The sequence below is a fragment of the Sinocyclocheilus rhinocerous genome, unplaced genomic scaffold, assembly GCF_001515625.1.
Source record: "Sinocyclocheilus rhinocerous isolate Xijiao unplaced genomic scaffold, SAMN03320098_v1.1 scaffold184, whole genome shotgun sequence".
Classification (NCBI taxonomy): domain Eukaryota; kingdom Metazoa; phylum Chordata; class Actinopteri; order Cypriniformes; family Cyprinidae; genus Sinocyclocheilus; species Sinocyclocheilus rhinocerous.
Window position 1 is genome coordinate 220,395 of NW_015659717.1, and position 13,308 is coordinate 233,702.

At 34.5% G+C, this 13,308-nt stretch overlaps 1 protein-coding gene across 1 annotated transcript in view; it reads left to right on the plus strand.

Annotated features, from left to right (window-relative positions):
• Positions 1–13,308, plus strand: part of LOC107724179 (uncharacterized) — an 83,413-nt gene that overhangs the window by 47,731 nt on the left and 22,374 nt on the right. The window contains exon 2 of the mRNA XM_016532987.1: positions 11,402–11,576. Coding sequence (XP_016388473.1) covers positions 11,473–11,576 — 104 coding nt within the window. The 5' untranslated portion in view covers positions 11,402–11,472. The remainder of the gene's footprint in view (positions 1–11,401; positions 11,577–13,308) is intronic.

Consider the following 13,308-nt stretch of genomic DNA (forward strand, 5'->3'; position numbering starts at 1 on the left):
TTGTGTTTTCTGACTTGTTATAATGTTTTCTGAATTGTTGTTGTGTTTTCTGAATTGTTATTTTGTTTTTTAGACTTGCATTTGCGTTTGTAATTTGTTATTTTGTTTTCAGAATTGTGATTTGCTTTTCACTTCTCGGCCACCGTACTCTCCTGCTTTAGAATGCCATGTACCACCTTGGAGCAAAAAACTATGGATTGTGAAATAGAATGGAGGGTTAGAGAGAAGAGCAGATGAGAGTGGGGAAGGACGGTGGTTTGGGATCTGGGTTGCGTGTCTAACCTCCAGTAGGACCAATCCAGTAGCAGGAAAATGATCGCAACAGTTTTTATCACCTCTATTCTCTTGAGTAACGCAACCCAATCATAGGTTTTCTAGGACATGTGTCTCATAAGTCTCTCTGGATAAAAGAGCCTTTCTCTTGGAAAAAGTATTTGCTAAATACTAAATACTGCAACAGTTCACATTTTTAATGTCAAGTTTATGGGCAGGTAAACATGAAATTTAGTATAATTCTAAAATCAAAGTCTAGGATCAGTAAGTTTTGTATTTATTTACTTAAAGAAATTGTATAGTTTTATTCAGCAAAGCTGCATTAAGTTGATATAAAGTGACAGAACAGACATTTAAAATGTTACAAAACATTTATATTTCAAATAAATGCTATTCTTTTAAACTTTATATTCATCAAAGAATCACTGTTTCCACAAAAATATGAAGTAGCACAACTGTTTTCAACATTGATGATAATAATAAATGTTTCCTGAGCAGCTGAGACTAGAGTAATGATGCTGAAAATTCAGCTTTGAATCACAGAAATAAATTACGTTAAAATATATTCGAATAGAAAACACTTATTTCAAATTATAATAATATTTCACAATGTTACTGTATTTTTGATCAAATAAATGTGTCAACAAAAAGAAAACATGAGTGAACGATGTGTTTATATATACTCGCTCAACTATCCTGCAAAAATTTGATGGCATGAACCTTGCAAACATTGCCAAATTCAGCGATTAGATCTTCGTTTGAAGTGCTAAATGTAGTAGCCTCTGCCACCTTGTAAACAGAAGTTTATTTCCCGGTGGACTGATAAAAACCTGTGCTCCCTGACTCCTGGAAATTGCATAAAGCAGTCAGTCAGATCAGAACTCGCTCTTGCCACTGATGTGTGCAATCTGCAGCCTGTCAGTGAACGCTTTGTGGGCGGCCTATGGACGTGCCATCTGAGGCCAAAACTAGGTCAGATATGGCATAATGTGTCTCATGTGACCAAATGCACATTTAGTGTTTACATATTCCTTATTTTCCACATCTTAATTGGTTTATACAGCTTTTATGTTATCAAATGTTTTGTGCCATTTGGTACAGGTGCTTAAAACACTGCGTTCTGGATTAATGTGCTTCTGATCATCCCAATCCTGTAACTTCCCAACCCGGAAACTAGCACTGAGTCTACAACAGATCTGAGCATGATGGATGATGTAGTCCCAAATCTGTTGAGCTTCCTGCTTCTCACCCATTTTCTGAGAGCTGGGTATTTCTTGTCTCACAGCAGTTGTGAGTACAGAGCAGAAGCAATGAATTATTAAATGTGCGGTGTTTGAGCAGAAATAGAAACCTGCCTTCAGAAGAGTGAAAATATTGCTCATCAACAGGGAAAAGGATGCATTGTTTTGTATTAAAGAAACTCTGTGTGCTGCTAATCTACAATAGGGGCTTGACAATAATCCATCCATCCATCCATCCAGTCATAGTATTGTGATTACATCTGAATAAGTTTAACATATGCATATCATCAATATTTTATTTATTTATTTATAAAAATACAATTCTTTAGTTTAGTTTCTTTTTTAATTAAAAAATCTTAAAACTTAAATTTAAACAAAATATTACTCGTATATATTTTATATTATGTAGTTTATGATTTTAAAAAAAAATTGAAGCTTAAATTAGATTTTTTTGCTTTTTCATTTTAAAATGTAATCTTTAAACTTTAATGTTACACTTTTAGTTAAATTTATTTTATTTAAAAATATAATATATATATAAAAATAATAAAATATGTAAAATTTTAAGTTTAAAGTTGTATTATATTTATTATGTTTTTTTTCTCATTTAAAAATTTTTTTTTACATTTTATTTTTACAATTTGAATTTTTGCCTGAATTTAAAGGAATTTTATGAATGAATTATAAAATGAATGATGTAAATTCATTTATTCTTTCTTATTTTACAACGTTAAGCTTAAAATGTAATTTCTGCTTTTATTTCTGGAATCTAAAAAAAGAATTTACTGCTTTAAAAAAATAAACAGAAAACCTTTTTGCTTTCTCATTTTTATTACGTTTTCAAATTCTCTCATTTATTTGTCATTTATATTTCGTACATCATTTTCATTAAAAAAGTATTTTTATTATTTTATTATTATTTTAGTATATTTAAATAATTTAAATAATACTTTAAAATGTATTCTTTTAAAATGTAAATAAAAAATGCATTTTAAAATCGTACATTTTTTAATTCTTTTAAAATGTGATGTTTTAAAATGTCATTTATTCTCTGCTTTTTAATTTTGAAACTTTGAATTGTAACATTTAGTTCAGTTTCCATTTGCTTCTGATTCTTACTCTTATAAATATATACTTTTAAAGAGTGAACAGAAAATGATTGCAAGCGAGAGTGACAAATGTGATTGGGATTTGAACCTTTGTCAGTCTTTGTGCACTACAGCTCATGGATTCAACTACTGCACCACATCTCCTAATGATTCATTTCTACTCTAAAAACAGTTATCGACTCTAAAACTATTTCTTTTCTACTCTAAAACACTTGACACATACATAGCATGTGTTGATGGATGATGGCCTACTGATGGCCATTTTTATGACTTATTTATTATTTATCTACTCATATCGGTGTCTTATAAAGTGCAAACACACACTCCCCGTGGCTGTTACTCCAAGTGCTGCTGTAATGATGCCGAGGGGTCGGATACCAAACAGAACTGCTGGGACGGACAATCAGAGATTAGTCACGGATCAAAGTGATTGGCACCCCTCACACGCTTCTGCATCACTGACACTCAAGCATAGGGAAGGGATCTGTCACTCTCATGCTCAACATGCTTCAGACGATGGCTGTGATAGAGAGAAAGAACATTTCCATGCTCAGATAGTGTTATGGAGATGAGTGCTGAAGCTTTGGCGAACCCTCAGCAGAAGCAGGTCTGACTAGTTCAGAGTTAAGACGCTTTATGAGAAGTTAAGCACTGAAATCATTTTAATCTGCTTTGAGCAGACGTTTGATACTTTAGGACATTTGGAGACACATTCTGTCCGTGTCGTAAAAATCCCATTTGGGTGTTTTTACAGTGTACTTGAGGCGTTTCGACCGTCTTCAAACTGTTCTGAGAAGTGTTTATCGACGAAGTCTACAGTGACTGTAAACTTCAAATAGCTGGAGAGCTGAAAACTTCAACAGAGGTATAGTATTAAACTTTTGAATGACTAGAGAACAGTCATGGGTGTTCAGCCTGTGTTTGGGACGTTCCTTTAACATTGTAGTTTGCCAAGATACATCAAGGTACATAGAATAGAGAGAAACAGTGCCTGCTTTTTCAGCTTTGTTCTGGAAGTATTTTTTCTACCACGAGGTAAATCACAACATTGCAAACTTTGATTTGAGGCAAAAAAAGCATTTGAAAATCAGACAAAAAGATACAAGACTGTGTTCTTAACAGCTTTAATGAAGAAAAGAACCACAGTCCCATGAAGCATTGCGAATGACATAATCAAATTAAAAATGAAACAATTGACAATGTAAGTTTATTGCATAAGATGCATATGTACTGTATATATATTGCGCGATTATCTTGTCTCAGTTCTCTGATGGGTGAAGTTTTTGCAGAATCATAGATTTTGAATGAATGAATTTTGTGATGGACTGGATACTTTTAAAGTAATTACAAATAGGAAACAAAACACAGAATAGGCTATAACTGAGTCAGAAACATAGTGTAAACAGCAGTGTTTAATTAAAACAAATCAGACTTTCGGTTCAAACTACAATGTAGCATTTTGTCACACAACCTCACTACTTTTTGGATAAAGTAGATTATTACTGGAAATGCTGCATATGAAAACAGCAGCGCTTCTGGCATGCTAGTGAAAAAAAGTTAGTAGCATCTAGGTTTTAGGCATAGGCATGTATATGTAGATAGCGCATTTGACTGCTTCAGATGCGCCAACACACCTTATTTGATGCATCTGTGTATATATATATCGATGGTTCTAGGTGGTTGCTTGCTATTTCAGTCAGGAAGTAAAAACCTATTCATTTTCTTCAGAGTGGAAATGTTTTTTAACTTAACTCTAAACCATAGCCAGACCTATTGTGAGTTTTGAGGTCGTTAATAGATGCTGTGCTGCTGTTAAAGTTGTCAATCTGTATGTATCAACTTATTTTTAAAATAATAATGTTCAGTGGAATTCATGGTGATAAACTACATTACCCATGATTCTGCAAAGAAAAAACAAATCTCACCAAAAAAAAAAAAAACACTTTAGCGCCCACCCGCTACCATGAAACACTATATATGCATATTTTGCAATAATCATAAAGTATGTAGTTTATATATACATCTTTAACTCAATAGTTTTATATTAATCTGTTTTTTATTTTGATTATGTCATTCGCAATGTTTCATGGGATTGTAGTTCTTTCCCTCTTTAAAGCCGTTAAGTACCTTTGTGATGTTTTGATTCACCTCGTTGCTGGTTGATTTGGTTCATGACTTTTTAGTGAACTCTTTAATGAAGACTTTTTTTAATCCCTACAAGAAAATGAATGAACATTCGACAGAGCAACCAAATCTATACTGATATTCAGACCTTTAAATAAGGCTCAAATCACTTCAGTGTAAGTCTGGGATTTTTTCACCTGTTTTATCATGTGCCTTGCGAAAGTTGTAAATTCAATGGCTTAGAATGGTACATAATTATTTAAATATAGGAAAGGTTATAGTTAATGCATAATATGGGGTTGGTTTGTTTGCATCACTAACACTAAGCAATAGTGATATGAAGCTTGCTGGCAAGAGAAACCATGACCTATAACTGCTGCCAGCATGATGAAATCTGTTGATACAGTAAGTGTAAACACACACACATGGTCTTGGTCTAACCATAAAAACCGTCATACTGCACTGGTCAAAAGTCATCCTGTCCACCCGTCAACCACAGTGTTATGAAGTGTCCAGATGGTCCTCTTTGTAAAACAGTCTACAGTGTAAACCCACTGGCCACGGTGGGGAAGTGTTAAATGCTCTACTGTCAGCGAAATAGCCAACAGCAACAGCTCACCCAGTTCTGAAATGTCGGGGTCAGTCGGGGACTTGTTCTGCAGTCTCTCTGAGGATATGGATTGAGGGGTTTTCCGCTCTCATAATGGGATTTATCCACATGGTGAGCTGAAAGATGGAGAGAGGGATGAGGGAAGTATGAGGAGCAGTGGGAGGCTGAACTCCCTCATTCTCACGAGAGCCTGTTATGATGGCCGCAGATGAAGTTTAGCTGTCATATTAGCAGGGTGTCGAGTGCATGTGATGAGCTGCACGTGATTCCACACCGAATCCCCCCAAAACAACAGCGGCTTTGAAGTAGAAAGAGAGATGGAAAGAGCTTTGTGACACTGTGGAACGTTTCATGTCACAGCTAAAAGATTGCAAACACTCTGTTACGGAGCCTAATTTGATGCTTCACTGTTTATAGAGGCCAAATACAATCTCAGGTAACATGTTTAGGTTAAAACGTTGTGGGAACGTTGTTTTGAAATGTTTTAAAACCTTGAAATGTCCAGTTTTCGTGTTGTGATTAAAATGTTATTTAAAGGATACAAAAACGGTTCTACTAATGTTATTGTTACCCAAATATAACGTTATTTCAATGTTTATTGTAATATTCTATGAATGTTAAAACATCCTTTTTTTATCATGATCAGAACGTTATTTAAAAGTTTTAAAATGTTTCTTACAACATTCTACTAACTTTATTTTTACCGAACATATAACATTATTTGGATGTTTATTTTTAATATTCGTGCATATTTTACGAGGTGGCTAATTTGTATGAATTCGTATGACCTCACTCGTACAAATTCATACGATTTTCGCTAAATCGTACGTATTTTACAAGTTGCACAATTCGTATGAATTTGTACGAATGACCTACACCTAACCCCGCCCCTAAACCTACCCGTCACTGGGGTGTAGACAAATCGTACAAAATCGCACGAGTGAGGTCGTACGAATTAGCCACCTCGTAAAATACGTACGAATGAGATAGCGTTGTTTTTTCTTGTCATGATTAGAACGTTGTTTAGAATGTTCATCAAGTACAAATAACATGACGAGGACATTCCAAAAAATGTTGTTCTAAGAGAACGTATGAAAACGTATATTAAATATTACTCAAGTTATAAGAAATTTACATAAACATTACTTTAAGAATGTTCTGTTAGCTGGGGTACATGAAGAAAGCTAGCTGTTATCATTGGCATTTATCTCAATGGCAGTTGCTCGGCTAGTGTGTGATCACTTCTATGGAAGGATGTGACTAATCTGGTTGCTAATTGTTTAAATGTTTTTGAGCTAACCATCTAATTACTATGGAGCCACGGGAAAATTATGTCATAACAATGCTGATTGGTTAATGGCACCACAAGAAAAAACAGAAGTTTATGCTAATACTTGCTACAGGGGAAGTGTGGCAATGCTGAGAATGCAGCACATGCTTGATTTTTGTTATGAATAATGTTCTGATTCTAAACCTGTGTTAGCATGTTTCTAAGCTAATACCATTACTCTAATAAGAACAAAAATGTCAGTCATAATCATACTGTATATTGGGGCAAAATTAATTACTTTCAATGCTGAATGAATTATATATTAAAATGGACATTTCTTGTCTCGAACTTGTTGTAATGCCTCGAATGTAAAGCATACATAAAATTCTGCCTTAGACTTTGGCCAAAATGAGGGATATTAAAAGTAATTTCCTATGAGGCCTTAAAATGCACTCTAGTTTTGCATCTAACAAAGCACTTGTTTTGTTAGAATACAGTTTGTACAATTTTATACATATTTCCATTCATTCATTCTTTTTCTTTTGAAAGAAACTAATATTTTTATTAATATTTTAAAGAATGCATTAAATTGATGACGAGTGACAGTAAAGGCATTTATAATGTTACAAAAACGCTTTATTTTTTCTTCAAATAAATGCAGATTTTTTTGGACTTTCTATTTGTCAAAGGATCAAGAAAAAAATGTATCATGGTTTCCACAAAAAAACATTAAGCAGCACAAATGTTTTTAACATTGATAATATTGATAAATGCGTCTTGAGCTGCAAATCAGCATATTAGAATGATTTCTGAAGGATCATGTGACACTGAAGACTGGAGTAATGATGCTAAAAATTCAGCTTTGATCACAGAAATAAATTAAATTTGAATACATATTAAAATAGAAAACATATTTTAAAGTGTAATAATATTTCATAACATTACTGTATTTACTGTATTTTTTATTTAAAAAATGCAGCCTTGTTGAGCATAAATTTTACACTATATATACACTTACACACTTTTGGCCGGTAGTGTGAATATATAACATAGTATCGGCCAGATCCAAATGTGCATGTGAAATCACAACACTGCTATTATTTCTGATACTGCCTTTAGCACAGGTTACATGAACAAACACAAACAGACCCCTGCATCAGTCCTGATTATTTCTCTGACATAAATATTGTGCATAAAACCTGTTGTTCCCCCCCAAAAAATGTGTAAAATCTGACGTTTTCAGTATTGTGTGATTACACTTGGATTGGGACAAACTCATCGCATTCAGTTTGTGAATTCCTGGCCACAATTAGAGAAATTGTAGCAGGTCTGTAATCCTGCGGCGAGAGTTGAAAGAAGCTTTGGGTCGTTCTGCGGGCCATTAGAGGATGATGGGAGGTCAGGTTTGTGCAGGGAGGGAACAGCTCGTCTACTTCCAAATGTGATTACAATGATGCAGCGTGAGCGGGCACATATATTCATATGATGGGATTTAGATTGCATTCATCTTAAGGGACTAGGCTGGCTGCACGCAATGGCAGTGCGTACTTTATTTATTAGTGAAGTGTGCCTCAGAAACCATGTACATTTACAGTAATGAGACTTTTGTCATCGAGAAACATTGTAGCTGATTTCCATCTAAATAGGGTCGTTGTTCATAGTTCAGACCTTTTTTTGTGCTTGTATTTCTTTAGATGACGCATTTAATGCGCTGAAAGTGCAGGTTGAAGCATAAAGAAAGCTTTTTCTTTTGTGGTAATTCAGAGAAAATGCACATAGCCCTGCTAAACACTGCAAACTTGCCATTTCCTCTGTGCAAAGATATGCGAGCTTAATCACACACACTCAGATTAAAGTGTGTGTGTGTGTGTGTTGCGTTTGTGCGTTCATCAGCGCTGCTATGGTGAGAGGTGGGAACAACAGAGACGTACGAATTGTTGCTAGAGATACCTTCCCATGGGGAAGCACTGAAGAATACACTCCAACAAATACTTCGTCCGAAGCTTGATACTGTCTGTCTGGTTTTTATACCTCCATTTATATCAATACTCTCCACGTTTCTTTTCTTTCGTCGTTTAGCTGCAGATTCTCCTCGGTCCATTCCGACTGAATGTTTAGGAAATGTGCTGACAGCAGCATCAGACGGAGGAGAGAGGGAGGGAGGATGGTTTTGAATTTTTCTGGGATGGTAGAAGGATGCAATAATATCTTTGAGAACGTGAAAACTGTTTATCTCGCACAGATTCTTGTTTTATCAACCATCCGCACACACACATGTGCGATTCACACCCACAGTCATAAAAATGGTGAACGCTTTTGGGTTTCCATGACCTCCTTTCCCGAGTCGGTCTTTTGTCATATGCCGCTCTCTCTCCCTCGCTCTCTCTGTTTCTCAGACTAATCCTGTGCTTTGGCCACGTTTCTCCTCTGGCTGCATGTGTGTCATTTTGTGTTTTGTGTGTGTGAGTGTGTTTAGAGGGGAAAGCTCAGACCATCTTGAAAAATTGATATTTGATCCCGTGTGTAAAGGAGAGGAATGAGTCCAGCTAGCTTCACACCAAACATCAACACTTCTCTCTTTAGTCTGTGATGTATGATGGATTTCTTCATATGCCAGGCTGGCATTTTTAATGACATGATGAAAAATGTCAGGGCCGTATATATGTACAGTAAAAACATTTTAGTAGTTCATCATCTTGATGTTTATTTGAGAGAAATGATAGCTGTACTTTGCAAAAATGACTACATTGTCATGCTGGACAGCCCCGCCCACTGTGAAATTTCACTGAAATCTGATTGGACATTTTGCACCTAGGCTGCATTTATTTGTTTAAAAGTAAAAACAGCAGTATTGTGAAATATTAGTACAATTTCAAATAACTGTTTTTTATTTGAATGTATTTTAAAATGTCATTTATTCTTGTGATGCAAAGCTGAATTTTCAGCATCATCACTCCAGTCTTCAGTGTCACATGATCCTTCAGAAATCATTCTAATATGATGATTTGCTCAAGAAATATTTCTTATTATTATATTGTTGAAAACACTGATTCATTTTTTTTTTCAGGATTCTTTGTTGAATAGAAAGTTCAAAAGAACAGCACTTATTTGAAAATCTCAATGACAAAATAATTTTTTTGTAACATTATACATGTCTTTTCAGTCACTTTTGATCAATTTAATGCATTCTTGCTTTATACAAGTATTAATTTCTGTCAAAAAATCTTACTGGGTCATGGGTCAAAGACAAAAAGGGGGCTTAAAGCAAAACAATAAAAGTTTAATACATTGGAAAATACACGGGAAAAAATTCTGAGAAAGAAAAATGTTCACAAAAGTTATTTGAAACATTAAAGTAGACACTTTACATGCATTTAACCCTTACAGAAATGAACCATGGTTTTACAGGGAAAACAAAAACATGGTTATTGTAGTTAAACCATGGTAACCACAAATTAACCATGTTTTGCTACACTAACCATAGTGGTATTTGTAGTAAAACTGTGGTTATACAAATGGTAATCAATACACCAAAAAAACCATGGTTACTAGTTTTATTATAATAAAACCATGGTTATTTTCGCAAGGGAATATGCTATATGTATATAAAATAATTACTTTTGTAAATTTATTTTAATGTGGACACCAAAATGGGATGACTCGTCTTTGACCCTCATATATTATGATTCTCTGTGATTTTGTCAAATCACCCAGCAGTTGTGGACAGACAAGTTGCTTGCTGCTGAAAACTTGTAGTGTCTGATTAGGACACAGTATAATATCACAGTACTTATATACCATATTACTGAACGTTCATGTTCATGTACCGTGGTATTTTCATGGTACTTCTAAGAATACCATACCATAGTAGACGTTTAAAAAACATGATATTAGCATAACTCGAGGAGAGAGTCATAGATAACACAGCGACTTGTATTTGTACATGTATTTATCTTAATGACTGAATGTTGACTGAGACTTTAGCTTAGCCGCGGTTAGCTTAGCTTTGCTTGTAGCTAGTCTTCATATTTCCCCCACAGATGTGCCTCAGCAGAAATATTAAACTTCAGATTTAATCCCAGGCATTACTGTACACAGAGAGAGATTAAACGCCAGCCATGACTGTCACTCATGAGTGCAAGCAATATGACAGGTGATTAGAGACACTTTAGCTAGCAACTGGCAGAGGTAGGCTACTTTTAAAAACATAATTCTTTCTTAAGCTCACTTTTCTTCTTGGTATATTGGTCAAATCACTTGAGCCACATGGGGTAAAACAAATGAAAGAATGCACAGCAAAATTAGATAAAACATGAATAATTAATGCTTGCTCCAAACCATACACTTCTAAAGCAACCAAACCAGCCTTGTTTATATGTTAAATATTTATTTGTAAATGTAAAACAGTTTCGTATTATGTGAGACACCTTTATATATTCATTCATTTGGTTGCCAGTCCAATATGTCAAAAAACAAGTTTCTTGCTCAAAACGTTTCCTCTAAATATAGATATGAAACATCTTGACATGCCTTAACCCTCTTTAATTAATCATTTCAATCACTCTGCATCGTCCTTCCGGCAGACATCTAATAATTATTATATTATAAGTCAATAATTGTTAGCATAATTCAGTACCTCAGTGTAACTTGTTCATTCATTTATTTATATCCATTTTCCTGTGTTCTCATTCATTTATTGTTAAATCAGTTCTCTGTGCTGTGGGCCTAGTCAAAGCTTTTGATCTGATCTTGTTTGTGTTATCTGTGTGTGTAGGTGCCCCAGACGAGCCGTACGGCAGGACCTGCGTGAGTGTGTGTGTGTGTGTGTGTCTACAGCTCAGTGGAATGATTTCAGATCTCCCCAAGGTGCTGATACTGGGGGCCATCGCCGCCGCCTCTGCCTTTGTGGTCACCATCCTTATCGTCTTGGTGTGTGTGGGGTGTCAGAGGTAAGCGAACACACACACAACACACAAACATCTGGTTTACAGGGACTCTATACTGTACAAACATTATTATACTGTATAATCTATCCCATTACCCTAACCCTACCTAAACCTACACCTCACAGAAAACTGTCAATTTTTGAATTTCAAAAAACACTGTTTAGTATGTTTAAAGCCATTTGGTTTACGGGATACAGGACATGTCCTCATAAACCATGTTTACGTTGTAATACCCATGTCATTATACACATTTGCGTCCTCATAAACCGTATAATATACCAGAACACACACAGACTGCAAACATCTTTTACCTATAATACTAGGGCTAAGAACCAGTTATTCACCATATTCCATATATTTTTCAAAAAATAAATATTTATATTCCTATTTAATCCATAATATTAAAAGAAAAAAGGTTGCACTATTTTAAGGTGTCCTTCTTACAGTGTAACAATTAAGCACTGAGTAATATTAATTAATAACATGTAATTACTATATGGGTTAGGATTTGGTTTAGAGTTAGCTGCATGTAATATACATATTAGATATATTATATTATTATTACAAATATATATATATATATATATATATACATACATACATACAAATACAAAAATGTATATATATATATATATATGTACAGCTTGTATAACAGTGTAAATTTGCTGTCCCCTCAAAATAACTCAACACACAGCCATTAATGTCTAGACCGCTGGCCACAAAAGTGAGTACACCCCTAAGTGAAAATGTCCAAACTGGGCCCAATTTGGACATTTTCACTTAGGGGTGTACTCACTTTTGTGGCCAGCGGTTTAGACATTAATGGCTGTGTGTTGAGTTATTTTGAGGGGACAGCAAATTTACACTGTTATACAAGCTGTACACTCACTACATTGTAGCAAAGTGTCATTTCTTCAGTGTTGTCACATGAAAAGATATAATAAAATATTTACAAAAATGTGAGGGGTGTACTCACTTCTGTGAGATACTGTATATGTGTGTGTGTGTGTGTGTGTGTGTGTGTGTATTAGGGCTGTCAGTCGATTAAAATTTGTAATCGAATTAATTACATGATGTTTCGATTAATTAATCTAATTAATCGCAATTAATTGCAAAATTAATTTGACTGTGAAAGTACCCACAAAAGATTATTTAAAAATATTTTTGTGTTAAATGAGAAAGTATCAAGTAGACATTACAAATTGTAGCTTTAGAAATATTTTATTTGATTCAACAAAAAATATTCTTCAAGGTTTATATTGATTTATGACCATAACAGTACATTGTTCATAAGGTGCATGAGCCTTCTTAATTACTGGATTGCTATAATTATGCTTAATTATCTTATTTAAGTTTAATTATGATTGCTTAATTATGTTGCATCAAAAAGTCTGCGTAAACATACCTTTTGCAAAACTTGTATTAAATTTCATTTAGATTTGTTATATCTTTAAAATCTGAAATGATCTCATCACGTGGGAACTGATGTTATCGAACTGATACTGAAAGAATCATTAATTGAATCATTAAGAGCAATCAGAATCAAAACCAGGATGGTTAATTCCTTACGGTTCCCATCCATATCTAATGCTTTATTCCTGATGTTTGTACGTTTGCACATAAACGCTCCCAGTGTTCGAACTATACCGTGGACTTTGGGGGAGCCCACTTGTTTTGTTTTTTTTAACGAGGGGGGGTTTTGTTCGTGCACTTGCGCGTGCCTCAAAAGGGGGCT